The sequence below is a fragment of the Falco cherrug genome, chromosome 4 (genome assembly GCF_023634085.1).
Source record: "Falco cherrug isolate bFalChe1 chromosome 4, bFalChe1.pri, whole genome shotgun sequence".
NCBI classification, from domain to species: Eukaryota; Metazoa; Chordata; class Aves; order Falconiformes; family Falconidae; genus Falco; species Falco cherrug.
Genome location: NC_073700.1, coordinates 1,488,272 through 1,504,186, shown reverse-complemented (window position 1 = coordinate 1,504,186; position 15,915 = coordinate 1,488,272). Strand labels below are relative to the sequence as shown.

At 61.1% G+C, this 15,915-nt stretch overlaps 3 protein-coding genes across 14 annotated transcripts in view; 1 reads left to right on the top strand and 2 right to left on the bottom strand.

Moving 5' to 3' along the window:
- IP6K1 (inositol hexakisphosphate kinase 1) overlaps positions 1-5,105 on the bottom strand; it is a 39,283-nt gene extending 34,178 nt beyond the window's left edge. For 6 of the 12 annotated variants that reach the window (XM_055707798.1, XM_055707797.1, XM_055707806.1 and 3 more), the window contains exons 1-2: positions 4,974-5,105; positions 4,313-4,368 (exon numbers count right to left, since the gene is read on the bottom strand). The gene's annotated coding sequence lies outside the window, so the exon portion shown is untranslated. Of the gene's footprint in view, positions 1-1,088; positions 1,743-1,767; positions 1,874-4,094; positions 4,288-4,312; positions 4,369-4,973 lie in introns of those variants that run through there. The other 6 variants (XM_055707804.1, XM_055707801.1, XM_055707800.1 and 3 more) reach the window with 5 other exon arrangements.
- Positions 5,106-6,504: 1,399 nt separating this feature from the next.
- Positions 6,505-12,712, bottom strand: CDHR4 (cadherin related family member 4). The gene is made up of 20 exons (XM_055708857.1): positions 12,652-12,712; positions 12,239-12,259; positions 11,887-12,083; positions 11,656-11,818; positions 11,490-11,575; positions 11,297-11,392; positions 10,727-10,830; positions 10,513-10,649; positions 10,261-10,426; positions 10,017-10,167; positions 9,666-9,768; positions 9,193-9,408; positions 8,973-9,112; positions 8,747-8,891; positions 8,453-8,655; positions 8,226-8,365; positions 8,106-8,141; positions 6,992-7,058; positions 6,880-6,910; positions 6,505-6,734 (listed from the first exon to the last, which is right to left on the bottom strand). The coding sequence occupies exons 1-20, from the start codon at positions 12,710-12,712 to the stop codon at positions 6,679-6,681; spliced, it is 2,319 nt and encodes a 772-aa protein (XP_055564832.1). The 3' UTR covers positions 6,505-6,678.
- A 711-nt stretch (positions 12,713-13,423) lies between these two features.
- On the top strand, positions 13,424-15,870 carry INKA1 (inka box actin regulator 1). Its single transcript, XM_055707528.1, has 2 exons — positions 13,424-13,636; positions 14,932-15,870. Exons 1-2 carry the CDS (start codon positions 13,586-13,588, stop codon positions 15,808-15,810), a joined length of 930 nt encoding a protein of 309 aa, XP_055563503.1. The 5' UTR covers positions 13,424-13,585; the 3' UTR covers positions 15,811-15,870.
- Positions 15,871-15,915: the final 45 nt, after the last annotated feature.

The following is a 15,915-nucleotide window of genomic DNA, read 5'->3' as shown; positions in this document are numbered from 1 at the left end:
AATTAGCTTTTGTTTAGATCTTTACCAGCTCATCAATTCAGAATGTTTGAGAGCACACTTCACCTCAAGCCTGGGACCAGAACCACAGTGAGCTCCTTTCAGGATGCAAGTGCTCTCACAGAAGCTCTTTACCAAATGTACCACTGGAGCCGAGGGGACCACCGCCCCCAACAGCCTCCTCCACCCCTCAACCGAAGATTACCAACCAGCGGGTGGAGCAAAACAAGAAGCATGCCTGTTCTGTATCTGGCCTGGTTCACAAGACACTGATGGGTATTAATGAAGAAAGGTTGAAGCACAGTATACTGAACTGTGGCAGCTGAACAGGCACTGCTGTAGGCCCCAGCAAGGGAGGTAGTGTTTGGCAAAGAAGCAGGACAACTGGTGGAGGAGATAACCTTTCTAACTACAAAAGCTAAATCACAGACAGCTTATCTATCAAAGCTCTCAAACGCATGTAGTAACATCCTACCAGGACAGGCACATTACATTTCATAACCTTTTTCACTGCTTTTATCAGATTTAGTTGACACAGATCTTATAATTATGGTAGCTACGCCCATGTTATTTTTGAATAGAAGCAATTGCACCAGTATCAACTAACATGGATAGCATTATACAGAGAGTGAGACACCATATAATAGCGAGGTTTATTCCTGTATTCCCAGAGAAAGGGATAAAAATCATGCCGTAAACAGAACTGACTACATACTGACATGAGGGTTATGCAAAGTAAAAGAAAGCTTAAAGAAGCTTGTCTTTTATACACAGTGCCACTCAAAATGCATATAGATAAGCCTACAGAAATAAATGAAGGCAAGTGACTTGCACCTTAGTACTAGCTGCAAAGCAGATCACACCAATGGGGACTATATTGGAAGCACAGACACACCAATTAAGAGAACTGCATCTATTACAAAGTACACCTACCCGAACAGCATGCAGGGAAAGCCAAAAATAACAGCTGCTGCCACATCAGAACAGCACAAGCACTGCATACATGCAAAGCCTGCATAACAGAAACTAAGCAGCCATGCACAAACACTTCCTCTTCCTCTCCCACCACCCCTGCGACAGCAGCAACAAACCTGATATTAAACACTCGCCAGCATCCTGCTCTGCATTCCTGTCACATCAGGAATATAAAAGAGGGAGACGGGTAGCTGCTCCTCCATATATCTGAAGGGTTCCTTCAGTTTACAGCAAGCAATACAAATACTTGACATGACTCTTGCAGAGTTTTCTGTCGCATTTTCTTCCGTTCTTTCACTCTTTTTCTCTAGCTCACCATTTCAGAGCTCACTAGGGACCCCTTGTATTTACCAGGTTTGGTTTTGACACGTTCCTTCTCAAAGACTGAGAAGTCAGGAATAAAAGCAGTCATTCCTAGGCAAGTCACATTATGTAAACAAGCAAGTGCAGAGCCATAGCTCTGCTGAGCTGCCACACGCAAACTCTGCAAGTCAAGTTCAAATCTAAACCCTGCCCAGCACCAAGACTGAGTGCGACACTGTCAAACGCAAGAGTAAACAAATCAGGCCACAGTTTTCTGTCAATACTAAGTTCTGTGCCTATAAATCCCAGCATCAATACAACTGACGCACATATCTCAAACACATTACAAGCTAATTCCCAGTGGACAGACTGGGGGAATCCAACAGCGGCAAGTGAAGTGCCTGGGTTACAATGCAATGCCCAAACAAGGTCTCCGTCAGATTTTCTGTGGCTGCAGTATCTGCATTTCAACGACAGACGGAAGAAACATACCTTCTCCAGAGCAAGGGCTGCAGATTTCTTATTCCAATGGAAACCACAAGACAGTGTCACCTCCTGCCCCAGTGTGCCAGTCAGAACTTAACAGATCCACAACAACCTTAACACAGAGAAATCAACTAAAAACTGAAATCTAAAAAGACAAGCCATCAAACCTTTTTACAAACATTTAATGATCCACTGAACATGTCCTGTAAGCAGATGGTCAACAAACAGCTCCAAGCTCGTACCAGCCTCATCATCTAGCACTAGTCAAGCTCAATAAAGTCACATTTTCAGAGTTTAATAATTTCACCCAAAATGAATAAGCTCCATATGTGGGGGAGGAAAGGAGAGAAGAAACAAATCAGGCAGCTGAGATGGGATGAGAATAGCATGCAACTGCATGATTAAGAAGAAATCACAGTGCTTGTTCAGAAGACTAATTAGTAGCTTAAGGGTGCAGGTACTACTTCAGCCCGGGCATTTTTTGACCTCTGAGTGTTTGCTATTCTAACCTTGACTTCTCCCTACATGCAACGCAATACAGGGTAACTTGCAAGTCAACTGACTTACACAATGTGCCATAAGAGGGGATCCCAAAGCACACCGATTTCGCTTTCCAGAATATTTTTATAAGAAGGACATGCCCAGTACTGTCATCCTGATGAAGCACACAATGATACTATCCACAAAAGTAGTAGGAAAGAAGCATGGACACTACCATTCCATTTAATTTTTAAATATATGTAAATATGTATTCTAAAATTATATTTTTATAATAACATATAAACACACACTATCACACCATTTCACAGTCACAGCGCAGGCTACCCTGAAGAAGAATAAGACCCCATTCCACCACCAGCCCCATGTTCCTACCATTGCCCTTCCATCAACAAAAACATTTAAGCACCCACAAAGCTGGGGAGAAAAAAAAAGTCAGTCTGTCTTCAGTTTGATCAGTTTGTAAGTTGGGGAACGCTGATACCCATCTGCACAAACACCCCAGCCGGCACCAGCGACAATGCAAGAACTTCCTTGCTGGTTGCAGTCTATACTGACATGAGCTTAAAGTGACTGTGAAGTTACACATGGAAGGTGAAACAACTGGCGACTGGAAGCAGATCTAGAAACTGTCCCCTTTCTCATCTCAGCAGTGCTCTTTTGCTCACTTGCTTTTTCCTACATATGGAACATGCAAAACTGCCACAAGGTGTCTACTGGATAAACAGCAGAAACGAACCTAGGAAAGACACACACACTGTTCAGAAGAGGGCCCTACCTGCATATCCTACTCTTTCCATCCCTGTGGTCATCAGAGATTCCTATGGTAATGATCAGCTTCCCCCTCAAGGAGCCAAGGATCACTTCCCCCACTCTCCCAAAAGTCCTTATTAGACAGGAAACAAAAGCACTGACATGAAAAGGACACTTCAGATCTGCCTAACAGGCTCTAACCAGGATAGCACAGGCTGTTCATCCAGGCACCTCGAAGCCGTTGTGGTGAAAACGCTGCAGGGGGTATGAAACACTCTCTAATGCTATCACAACAAAAGTTAGCATTAGGACAATTCAAAACATTAACAAGAGTTTTACACAGCTGAAACAGCAAGCCAACGTTGGCTTGCTATATACAGAGTTCACAACGTTTTTACAACATACACTTTCCTTCCAGCTCTGAAAAAAAGTACTTAACCTTAGGTCCGCACTAAACGTAACTCAGCCACAAAAAAAATATTTCTCAATTTTCAAAACAAAGAACCATTACACAGTATTAAGATGTTCCTAACAGATCTATTTAGGGTTACACTGACAACATCTAATAACTGACATATCTAATTCTAAAACACTTCCAACTTCCTGACAGAACTTCTGTAAAAAGGAAATCATTGTCTTAGTTCAGCAGTATGTAACAAGAATACAGTATTCTTCTCCATTGAAAATCTGACCATACACACAAACGCCAGTGTATCAGCCACAAACTACATTTACACAAACACACCTACCAACTATAGAAATATTACATCAAGAATTAACAGAGACCCAAGCCCGTTCCATTCTGGCACCATTCAGTGCTTGTCAGCAAAAGCCAATCTTGGAATTCAGCTTTGGAAGCTCTGAATCCCAAATTAAGCCAGATGATCCTGAAGGGAGAAAAAGCAGAGGGAGCAGAAACACAGCAAGACAGGCTGAAACGAGAAAGGCAGCACATACTAAAGCATATTGCTGGAAAGAAAAATGAGGGCCTTGCTGATTCAGAGATTTAAGATGGAGGGACGTGGAGACTGGCACCAATTTAAATTCAGAGTAACTGAAAGCTGAACAGCAGTCAATACCACCTCTCATAATCCAAGTCCGACTTGGAAAACCCAGAGAAGGTTGGTTACAGTTCAGGTCTGCAGAGCCACAAGCACGTCTGCCTTCGGGGACTGCCAGGCACCTTCTAGTAGCCACTGGGGTAGCCAGGGGTACCAAAGCCTGCCCACACGCCCTCCTCCGCAGGGGTGGCTGTGCGCTGGCATGCAGGAGGGGCCCCCAACCCCACCAGCTTCCTCACCATGTTGGTTTCATGTTACCACCGTGGTTTGCCGAGTTCCTTCCTGTGCGCAGCTTCTGTAGAAGGGAAGGGCACAAAGGGAGGGGACGCTAGATCCGCTTGCCGGGCCCGGCCCCGGCAGGGCAGCAGGGCCCTGCCCAGGCACCGCGCCGCCCGCGGGGCTGCCCTTGCCGAGCCCAGCTCCCAGAGCTCTCCCCACGCCGGAGGACGCCCTCCCGCCCCAGCTGGGCCCCATACGGGCCTCGCACGGGGGCGCGCCCCCGCCTCACCCCCACACCGCAAGCACCGGGACGCGCCGAGCCCCCCCCTTACCGCCTCATGGGGCTGCGCCTGGATTCCGCCCCCCTCCGCGGGTCCGTCCCCGGCTCCCCCCCCCGCACGGCGCTCGGTCCCCGCCTCACCCCGACTCTTCACGGGCCGCGCCTGTACCGTACCCCCCCCTCTCCGCAGGGCCGCGCCAGGTCCTCCTCCGCCTCAAGCGGGCCACACCGAGATCTCCCCTCCCCCACTCCCCTCACGGGGCCGCGCCCGGTTCTCCCACCCTCCCTCACGGCAGCGCGCCCAGTCCTCGCTCCCTTCCCTTACGGCAGCGTGCGCAGCCCAACCCTCCCTGCCTCCCGCCCCTCAGCCCTGCCCCGGACCACCGCCCTCTACGGCTCACCGAAGCCAGCCCTGCCTGCCCAGCCGGGGGCTGGCGACACCGAGCCCCCCACGCCGCCGCTCCCTGCTGTTCGAATCAACAACAAGATGGCGGCAGCCGCGGGGGCGGAGCCCCGGTGCTGGCCGTCATAGCAACCGCGCCGTCCAAAGCCCGGCCCGCTGCCTCTTGCGGCAGTCCAAAGCCAAACCCCGCCCGCCCGTGGCATCTTGGACATTTTGATAGGTCAAATCAGCCGTCACTCAAGCGCGGAGCCGCCCCGCCCCTTGCTGTGCGCGGACTGCCTCCGGATGGCCGCGCACGTTAGGCACACGTGACGCCCTCGGGTACCCCGCCTCCCCGCGGGCTGCGCCGCCTCATTGGCTACCCGTGGCGGAGGCGCTCGGCCAATGGGCGCGGGCCGCGGGCCTTGCCCGGCCGGGCGGCTGCGAGGCGCGGCCTGTGGGGGTGGCGCTCTGTGCCCCGGGCCGGAAGCAGGCCGCGCGCCTCGGCCCGGCGTACCGCGCTCCCCGGGGCCACGGGCGAGTGTGGCGGGGCGGGGCGGCACGGCACGGCACGGCACGGGGCGGCACAGCCCGCCTGCTGTGGTGCGTCCCTGCGGGCTCAGCCGGCCTAAACCCCGCTTCCCGCGCCGTGGCCTGGCCTCAGACAGCTCTTCGGCTGGGCGGGCTCCTCGGAGCCGCGAGCGGAGCGTGTTCGCGCACCGATCCGGTACAATACAAGGTTTAATTCTCGAACGGTCACAGTTCCTGTGGGCTCAGGGCAAGGGGAGCCCCAGGCAGAGTCACGCAGCTGACCCCTCTTTGTGAAATTTCACAGCTGGCTCCTGCCCTCCCCTTCCTCCCATGTAGCCACCTACTCCTCACCTTAGTCTCTTCCCTCTTGCCCTGTCAGCGCTTCATTTCCCTGGGAGCTGCCAGGGAGGCGGCCTGCGGTGTGCTCCTTTGAAATTCAAACAACCAGTTTCCCACCTCCCGGTGCTGACCGGTCCTTAAAAGCGCTCCCACCTGTTCGCCAGGCCCTGCTAACTCTCCTGCGGCAACGCCTGTTCGCTAGGCCCTGCTAACTCTCCTGCGGCAGTTGCGCTTACCTGCTCGCTCGCTAATGGGCTTTTCCTCCCAATTAAGGAACCAGGCCCCTCTGCTGACCAGCTGCTCATCCCACCCCTTGTGCCCGAGAGTGCTCAAGCAAGGGAGAGCTCCAGGGGGATGTGGGACACAGGGCAAAAGTGTCTCAGAATTACCCCTGACTGAATTTCCTTGCCTCACATCACATCTGCAGAGGACTGCCCCAGCTGGGTCACGTACAGAGGCAATGGGGATGCTGCCGTGACCTGAGCAGACCCTGCCAAAGCCCTCCACATGTTTTTCGCTGCCCCAACTGCCATTCTGGTCATGGGTCATGCCACCCACCTCCCTGATCGGAGACGCACTAATACCTGCCACAGCAGGACAGCCACCAGCAGGACTGCTTGGCCACCACACTCCCTATGGCAATCACAGCAGTGGGTGCAATCTCTGCTACCATTTATTGGGTCTGTGTTGGTTGGGGCAGCTCAGGGGCTGGCTGCACGCTGTGGGTGGTGGCTTTGGCCATGGAGGAAGGATCCCCTCCTCCTCCCAGGCCTGAGGGCAGCACCAGGTGCTCTGCCTGGCATGGCCCACAGGGAGCTGTGCATCGCAGAGAGCCCCTCACCAAGTAAGGCTACTCAGATCCAGCGCCGTGCCCCAGTCATGCTGTTGAAGAGGTAGTCCCTGCCAGTGCCTGAGATGGGAGGCAGCACTCAGCCATTGCCCCATGGGTGCTGCTCAGGCATCACTGCCCAGCACCCAACTCTCCTGTTCCCCAGACTCCTCTGCTCCAAGGGACACAGCCCGAGGCTGCCAGGGCTGTGTGACAGGGCACTCACGTGGGTCCTGGGCACGGCCATCGAACTGCCCCTGTGGAGAGATGGGAGAGGGTGCTGTCCCTCCTGCACCCCCCATGGGGTACTCACATTTGCCACCGTGGCACACACTTACCAAGCTGCCGGCATGGGGGCAGCCCTGCTCCTCCTCATCCCCCTTCTGCTCTGCTACATCACCAGAGCTGCAGAGAGAAGAGGGGGTGAAGGGAGGGCATGCTGTTGGTGATGGGCTCCTGCCCTCGACCCCAAGGGATGCTGCTGGGAGCGGGTTGCCAGCCAGGCTTTGCACTGCCAGCTGCACCCCGTCGAGCTCTTCATCCACTTACCTGATCGTCCCCTTAACCAGCCCATGTGTCCCCTGGGCACTGAAGGGGATTGTGGCAAGGGCTGTGCTCCCCCAAGCACCACCATCTTTCAGCAGTGCCTGAAAGCAGCAAGCTGGTCTGCCACCACATCTGATTGTTTCCCAACATGCTGGCGTGCACCGTTCTTAGGCTCAGAGGATGCTGTGCTGGGGGAGCTGCAGCCCTGGAGCCCCTCTGCTGCCAGGGCCACCCACAGGGTCTGAGCTCGAGTCTCCTCCTTTGCCAGCAAGCACTGTGTCCCCAGCCTCACCAATGAACATGGAACCCACTATGCATCACCCTGTTATGGTTACGCCACTGAGGTGGCTGTTAACTTGTTCACAGGCTTGCACACCTCCTCCTCACCATGCAGATGCCCAGCACAGGCTGGGCTGGCTCCAGTGCCTACTCGGGCTCCCCCCTTTGCTGCCTGTCACCCCTCATTCATCCTCCCACGGGTGTGCAGCCTGCTTACCTCCTCCCTGGGAGCTTTCCCTGTCCGATCAGGGTTCCCCTGGTGAGCGGCACTGGCCTCAGCCCTAGTACCGGGACCCAGCCTGGCGGTGAGCTGCAGTGCCAGTGCTGTGCCATCCCACCCTGCCCGCTGCAGAGTTTGTGTCCCAACCCAGCCACTGAGATGGCTGTCCCCCAGCCAAATTGCTGTCTCTGCATCCATGGCTCCCGCCAGTGCTGCACCCTTGCTCTGGGGCAGACTCAGCTCTCCAGCACAGCAACACATGGACCACTGCCAAATGCAGGGTGCATTAAACGCCCGCCTCGTGCTGTGTATCCCTGTCTGCATGTGAGGACACGATGGGATCCTGTACCAACACGCAGAGCTGCCCCTCACTTCCAGTACAACTGTCCTGGCCATGCAGCACCTACCTCTTGCCCAGGAGCAGCTTGCCAGGGTCTCGGTTGCTGCAGAAGGAGCAGAAGGCAGCCATGAGCCCCTGGTCTTACTTGCCATGCTGTGCCGTTCCATGCCATGGGGCCAGGGCTCACCTGCACAGCAGGCTCCGGGCAATGCAGCCCAGGATGGCCAGCAGCAGGGCACCAGAGACCGTCAGCACAGCCACAAACCAGACTGGTGGGTGCCACACTGCCTCCAGCCGTGTGACAACCAGTGGCTCCTTCCACAGAATCTGCAGAGGCAGTGGGTGAGGTGGCACGTGAGGGTCGGGCAGTCTGATGGATCCAGGGGCACCATCTGGCCAGTGGGGTCTGCTCACCTTGTGCTGGGTGGTGGTGCTGGGTGGCACTGGGGTGCTCCGGGGTGTGACGTGCACCACCAGTGCCACCACAGTGCTGTGGCGGGGACCACCAGGGCTGCCCCACACCTCCACAAGCAGCACAAAGGTGCGCAGCTCAGCTGGGTCATTGGGGAGGTAGAAGACTGTGTTTGTCTCTAGCCGAAAGCGCCCATCCTCATTGCCTGAACGAGAGGGTCAATGAACGAAAGGGTCTGCTCAGTGCGCACACTGCAGCGAGGGGCTGGGTTGTGTTTTGGCTTGGCCACTCCTCACCTCCAGCAATGGTGTACGTCAGCGCCGCGCTGTCAGGGCTGACCTGGCACGCCAGGCGGGTGACAGGCTGGCGGTCCCCGGACCCGGCTGTGATTCGCAGCTCCTGCACCTCAGGGGTGCACACTGGCACCTGGTCTGGCACAGCCTGCCGGGAGCAGGGCGAGGAGATGTGGCACCCGCAGTGCTTGCACCCACTGCGGTTCACCCGGCAGGCTTGCACACGCACCTGCAGGTGCACAACCACGTTGCACAGGCAGCTCCGCCGCTTTGCTGGGTCCAGGTCATTGTGGGTGTCTGTCAGCCGCACTGTCAGCCTGTAGCTCTTGTGCTGCTGGGAGTCGAGGGGTCCCACCACGCGGATCTCACCTGTGGGGTGGTGCGAGTTGCTGGGCACCCACAGGTGCTTCAGGGTGTGGCAGGGGCTGGGGAAGGGGCTGGGTGCTCACCGGTGCGTGTGTCAATGGAGAAGGGCTGCGCAGGGCTGGGACCCCCATCCAGGCTGTACTCAAGGCTGTCTGGTGGGTAGTCGCGGTCAGTGCCAACCACGTGCCCCACAACACGACCGAAAGCTGCTGTCTCTGGCACGGTGAAGGTGGTACCGTTGGGGCACGCCGGTGTGAATTCGTTGACGGGCGTCACCGTCACAAGCACGGGCACGCGGGCTGCGCGGCACACGGCGGCTCAGCTGTGCCAGCACCACCCTGCAGCCCACACAGGGCTGAGCGTGCTCTCCCCTGAACAGGCTGGGGGACACAGGCACAGCGGCACCACCTCTGGGGCAGGTGCCTCTGGGGCAGCAGGGGACGAACATTTCCTCTGTGATCTGCTGGTTTCGGGTCAGGAAGGGGCTTTTCCCACCTACCCCGTGAGCTTCCCCACTGCACCACCCTGGGCACCCCCCGGGGACATGGGCACTCACTGCTCCGTGGGGGCCGCCCTCCCGCTGTCACCACGATGGTGGCTGTGAACTGAAAGCCCACAGCGGCTGTGGCCTCTGAGTCGTAGTCCAGGGTGGTGTTGACCTGCCAAGGCAGGCTGGGGGGTCAGGCAAAGCCACAGTGCCTCGCAAATTCAGGGTGTCCCACAAAGCTGCAATGCCAGGGCAACAGGAGGGAACGAGCAGGGGGAACAGGCAGGGTTTGAGGAGCAGAGAGCCCCGGGGAGCTCTAGCCCAGGACCTGGCATGACAGCACATGTCAGAGGGTCCTTACTGTCCCACTGGACTCCTCTGGGTCCAGCCTTGCTGGACACTGCCTGCAGCCCCGCTTACCTGCAGCTGTGGCCCCTCCAGGTGGAAGTGGGAGCGGGAGGAGGGGGGCCCCTCCAGGGCATAGTGCAAATGCCCTTCGGTGCTGGTGGAGTCGGTGCACCTTAGTGTCACCAGAGTGCTGCCAGGGGACACCGTCTCGAGCACCTGGGACCTGCAGTGGGGTAGCCAGCGGCTCAGCTCCTGTCTCTCCTATCCTGGACATGGCAGAGCATCCCCCACACCCCACTCCTCACCCAAACCCTACACAAAGATGGCTGGGATGCAGCTTGGTGCCCACCGGTCCGTCCCCTGCACAGTGACATTGAGCACGGTGGTGGCGTGGTCGGCGGGGTGCAGCACATTGTAAGCCTGGATGAGGAGGCGTGCATGGGCCACCTCCAGCTGGCCGGTGCTACGGATCTCACCCGTCACTGTGGGAGAAGGCACAGCCTCACACTGGGCACTGAGACAGGGATGGAGACAGGGTGGCACTGGGGACCCCCACCACCCTGCTCACCCTCATCAATGGTGAAGAGTGTGGGTGCCGTGGGAGAAAGGATGGTGTAACGGACATTATCACCACTGGCATAGACCTGCGTGACCACCTCCAAGGGGCCAATGCCTGCTGGCACCATCACAGCTCGCTGCTGCTCGCTGTAGGCAAGGCAAGCAGCATGGCATGGCTTGGTGCCATCAGCACCCCCTGCCCTGCCCAGCCCAGCCCCACTCACAGGAAAGTGACACGGGGATGGCGTGATGGCAGCACCTCCACCTTCACTGCCCCGCTGCAGTTGTGCCCATGCCGGTCCATTACCTCAATCTCCAGCCTGAAAGTCTGTGGGGCAGCACCAGGGTGGCCATGGGACAGCCCAAAGTGGCACCAGGGGCAGGGACGGGGATGGGGTAGGGATGGAGACAGGGATAAGGATGGGAATGAGGATAGTAGTAAGGACAGGGACAGGAATAGGGAAGGGATGGGAACAGGAAAACAGACAGAGACAGGAAAGGGTGAGGAGGCAGGGACAAGAACAGGGCTTGGAGCAGGAACAGCAGTGAGAAGAAGGGGCAGACATAGAGATAAGGACAAGCTGGACACCAGAATGGGGACAGGGACAAGACTTGAGATTCAGAAGGGGATGGATCCAAGGATAGGGACAGGGCTGGAGCACTCCAAGGGCCAGGGCCAGATGGGAGCCCAATGGCAGAAGCAGGATGCAGAGAGCTGCAGGCAGCGCCACAGAGGGGCTAAGCCCAGGCAGGCTGAGAGCTGGCTGTGACAGCCTGGGGTTGCTGGAGCCTACCTGGGTGTCCTTGCTGGGATCAAAGCCACTGGCAGGTGCAAGCACCAGGCCCTGGCGGGTGAGTGTGAGTGGTGTGTTGTGGTTTCGGAGCCTGTACTGCAGAGACAAGCGGTAGGAGGAGCGTGGGGTTCTGCTGTCCCCAAGGCTACTCCCACTTGCAGGGGCTGTGGGTCCCCGGGCAGCCACTACTCACCATCAGCCCACCAAGTCGCTGTGGCATCACCGCATACAGGGGCATCCAGGGTGCCACATCTGCCGGCACCTGCACCATGTCTCCCTCTGCGGCACAGCACGCCCATGGGTGCCCAGTGTCAGCTGGCAGCCACAGCCCCCGCTGCCTTGTGCCCCCCACCTCCTACCTGCACTGGCAAAGGGAGTGTCACAGTGCAGCACCTGCCCCATCGTCACCCGGACAAAGAGCCGCTCTTCCACCTCATCCTCATCAGGACAAGCAGCTCGCAGGGTCAGGGTGTACTGGTTCACTCGGTGGGCATCAAGCTCTGCACCAGCACGCAGTGTCACCTGGCACAGGGATGTGCTCAGCAGGGTGCCCGCAGGCTCCTGCCCCACTCCCTGTCCCCCAGCTGCACCTCTGCATGAAATGTGGTGGCGGCCGCAGGGTCAGTGCTGATGGCAATGGGGTTGAAGGGGTGGCTGGGCTCGATGCTGTGCAAGGTGACATTGGGGCTGCCGCTTGCATTACTGCAGGACACGGTCACCTCAGCCACGCGGGTGCCTGGCACTGCGTCCTCACTCACGGCCACTATGCGTGGCAGGTCAGGCAGAGCTAGCAGGAGACCCTGGTCACTGGCCTTGCACCTAGCCAGTGCCCTGACAGCTCCCCCAGCCGTGCCTAGGGAGCTCTGCTCCTGCACCCAGGCACGTGCATGGGCACTGGTCTCCCGGCTGGGCGCAGTGGGGCCCAGGGCACCCTGCTCTTACCTGCTGCTCTGACGAAAGTCCCTGCAAAGAGGAGAGCGTCACCAAGGAGAGTGCCACCCCAGCCTGCCAGGCGTGCCCCAGCAATGCCCTGGGGAAGCACCAGAGACATCCCCATGATGCTCCAGAGATGTCTCAGTGGTGCCTGGATATGACCCAGTAATGCCCTGGCAATGCCCCGAGGACACCCCAGTGATGCCCTGAGGACACCCTGGCGATGCCTTGAGGACGCCCCAGGGATGCCCCCTCCCTGCCTAAACCCAGCCAGGCAGCTGCCGGCCCCTCTGCCCACGCTGGGGTCAGCCCCAGGCACGTGGGGGCAACCACGGGGAGCCTGTCCCCCGTCCCCCTCCTCTCAGTCCCCTACTCAGGGTCTAGCTAAGGGTGTCCTGACGCTGTGAGCCTGGAGCATGTACCTGGGGCACGGAGGCTGAGGAGGAGAAGGAGGAGGAAGGTGAGGCGTCCCTGCATGCCCATGGCTTGCTGGCTGTTTGGGACAAGCTGCAGCCCGTTGCCAGGGGTGCCGGGCACCACCCCGGCCCAGCGTCACGCCGGCCGGCTGCGGCTACCAGCCGGGTCCCAGGGCTCGGACACGCCCCGGCCCCGACGCCCCCCCGCTCCCGCACGTCTCCGCTCCCCCCGGCTCCCGGCAGCCCCCGGCCGGTGCAGGGCGGTGCAGGGCGGGCACAGCGATGCTCCGCGGGGCTCCGCTGCCCTGCCACGCCGCCTCGCCACGCGGCAAGCTCGGGAACGGGGAAAATTAGCTGGGAGGGAATTTTTGGCCGTGTTCTCCTTCATTTGCAAACCAGAGCCGCTTCTCCCGGAATTCCTATTAAGCGTTATTAGCTCCCAATTAATAGGCGCTGGCGGAGCGCGGCCCCTGTGGCCGGGGTCATCCTTCCCCGCTCCAGCCTTCAGCCCTGTTTCGGCAGCCCGGTGCCCGCCGGTGCCTCGGCCCGGGCCCTGGAACGGCGCTGCCCTGCCTCCTGCCGAGGCTTCCCGGCGCCGGGACCCCCCGGTGCCCGCGGTGCTGCCGGCCGGTGCCCCAAGTCCTGCCCCGCCCAGCGGTGCCCGGTCCCGCCGTGCCCGGGTGGTGCCCGGGTGGTGCCCGGCGCGGGGCCCCGGGGCGGTGGGGCGGGGCGGGGCGGGGCCCGGGTGGCGGTGCCGGTGCCGGTGCGGGCCGGGCTCACGTTACGGCGGCCCCATTGGCTGCGGCGGGGCGGGGCGGTGCCGCCCAGGCAGCGCCGGGAGGCGGCGGGCACGGCCGGGCGCTGCGCCGCGCTCCGCTGCTCCGCCGCCGCCGGCACCGGCGGGACCGGGAGCGGGGCCGGGAGCGGGGCCGGGCCGGGCATGCACAGCGCCCGCCCGGACGCCTGCCCGGGCCAGCTCGGCGCCGACCGGGTGAGTGCCGCCGCGGGCACCGGGAGGGGGACGGGGCAACCCTGCCCGCGTCCCGCCGCGCCGCCCGGGCATTGCCGTGATGTCAGGGCGCTGCCAGTGACATCAGCGCCGTGACATCATGCGCGAGGCCGAGGCGGCGCGGGGGACGTGGGCATCCGGTGGGACGTTGGCGACCGGTGGGACACGGGTGGCGGTGGGAGCACGGGTGGCCGGGGGCCACGGTGCCCAGCTGTCAGGGTGCCAGGGGCACCGCCACCCCGCAGCTGCCACCCTGCCGCCCACCTGGGCCGCCCCGAGGGGACCGGCCGTGACAGGGTGGCCCAGCGGGCTCCCCGGGGCCTGCCGCACGCCTGCCCAGCTCCCCGAGGCCGGGTGTGCCGATCCCCGGCCAGCGCCGGGATGGGGCGGCTCGGAGAGTGGCGCGTTGCCAGCAGGGCCGGCTGAGGGGGTCCCGGCCAGCGGGGAGGGGGCCGGGGACCGGGCAGGGGACAGCCGGGCCAGCAGCTCCGTCGCCCCGACCCGGGAAACTGGCGTACCAGGCCGGGGCAGCGATCCCTCCCGCTCGCTGGGCTTGCCGCGGCCCCGCGGAAAGGAAAGCAGACGTAACACCCTGCTTTTGGGTTCAGACAATGGGAATTCAGGAGCGAGGAGCGGCCCGGCTGCGGGCGCCAGCCGCCCCTTCCAGCACCCACCCGGCCACGGCCCCCGCTGCTCCAGCCCCCGCGCTCCCCGGCGCTTTGGGGGGCCCTGGGCCTGGCTGCACCCTGACGTCACCCGGGGTGTCCCCGGCTGGAGGGCACGAGTGGGTGGGGTGGCCCTGCCAGCGCGTGGGGGGAGCGCCCCACCCCAGCACTCGTGGGCGCCCTGGGGCTGCGGCTGGCCCTGTGCCACCCAGCGGGGTCCTGCCCATGGGGTGTCCCGGCTGCCGCCCCACCGGCACTGGGAGGAATTGAGGGACCAGCGGGGGGGCGGCGGGGTGCCCGACTCCTACGTGCCGTGGCCCTGTGTCATTTCCCGCAGGCACGACCGGGGCCGGGTGCCTGCTTGCTCACCCGACATGCTGCTGCACGCCGGCCGGCTCCGCGCAGGAGCCGCAGGAAAGTGGGGCCTGGGGCTGCAGGCAAGCCGGGACCTGCGCCCCGCTCCCCGCACCCTGCTGCGTGCCCAGCCCTGCAAGTGAAGCCCCCCCGAGCCAGGGCTGGGGGACACAGGGTGCCAGGGGACTGGGATGTGGGGTCACAGTGCGGGCCGGGGGGAGCAGAGGTGACGGTGCTGACGTACCCTTTCCCCCGCAGTGGTGCTGGCAGGAGGTGGGGGCCACGCCACGGGCACATATGCACAGCACGCGGCAGGCGCCACACCAGCCCGGTGGGGTGGTGGGTCCGGCCCCCCGCCCCCCGTGCCCCCTGCGCCCGGGCTCGGCCGCGGACTCAGCCTGTAGCCTGGAGCCAGGGGGCGAGGAAGAGGAGGGGGGCAGCCCGGCCGCCCGCTCCCCCCCGGCCAGTGAGCGCAGCCTGGAGTTTGACTCGGGGTACTCGGAAGCGTCGGGGGGCACGTGGCGGGAGGAAGAGGTGCCCATGCGGCGCCGGCACCCGCTGCCCTGCCAGCGGGCACACCGGCTCTCCGCTGGCCCCGCTGCCCCGCCACCTGCCCCCACCCGCCGCGCCCGCCCCAAATCCACCTCAGACGCCTGCCTGGAGCAGTGGCGGGTGCTGGAGCCAGCTGACACGCAGGACTGGACTGTGGCGCTGCTGTCGCAGAGCCGGAACCGGCAGCCCCTGGTGCTGGGCGACAACTGCTTCGCCGACCTGGTGGAGAACTGGATGGACCTGCCCGAGGTGGGTGCCGAACCCCGGCGCCGAACCCCTGCCGAGCCCTCCCGCCGGCTGGCCAAGCCCCCCGCCTTCCTGCTCAGCCTCTCAGGCAACGTACGCCGCAAGCTGGCCAACATGGCCCGGCCCCGGGGGGCTGAGGGTGCCCGGCCAGGGGGACGCGAACCCACCAAGCGTTTCTCCTGCCCCCTGGGGCTGGGGGGGCAGCCCAAGGGCGCCTGCTTTCACCAGTCCCACAGCAACATCGCCCAGCTGGCCACGGACTTCCACCGCTTCACCGCCCTCATGAACAGCCGCAGCCGCCAGCCCATCATCTGCAACGACGTTATCGGCTACATTTAGCCCTGCCCGCTGCTGCCCGCACCCTCCTCCGCTGTAAATAAACCCTGGTTTTGTACGGTACGGGCGCAGCGACGTTTATCAAGGCGGGGGTGCCTGCACCCTGAC

Excerpts from the sequence above, each read along its gene's own strand:
- CDHR4 (XM_055708857.1), bottom strand. The coding sequence starts at position 12,712 with ATGGGCATGCAGGGACGCCTCACCTTCCTCCTCCTTCTCCTCCTCAGC. Across the intron at positions 12,084-12,238 it reads GACTTTCGTCAGAGCAGCAG|CTCTGCCTGACCTGCCACGC; the intron begins GTAAGAGCAGGG and ends GTCTCCTGCTAG. Across the intron at positions 10,831-11,296 it reads ATCCCAGCAAGGACACCCAG|ACTTTCAGGCTGGAGATTGA; the intron begins GTAGGCTCCAGC and ends GCTGCCCCACAG.
- INKA1 (XM_055707528.1), top strand. The coding sequence starts at position 13,586 with ATGCACAGCGCCCGCCCGGACGCCTGCCCGGGCCAGCTCGGCGCCGAC. Across the intron at positions 13,637-14,931 it reads GCCAGCTCGGCGCCGACCGG|TGGTGCTGGCAGGAGGTGGG; the intron begins GTGAGTGCCGCC and ends TTTCCCCCGCAG.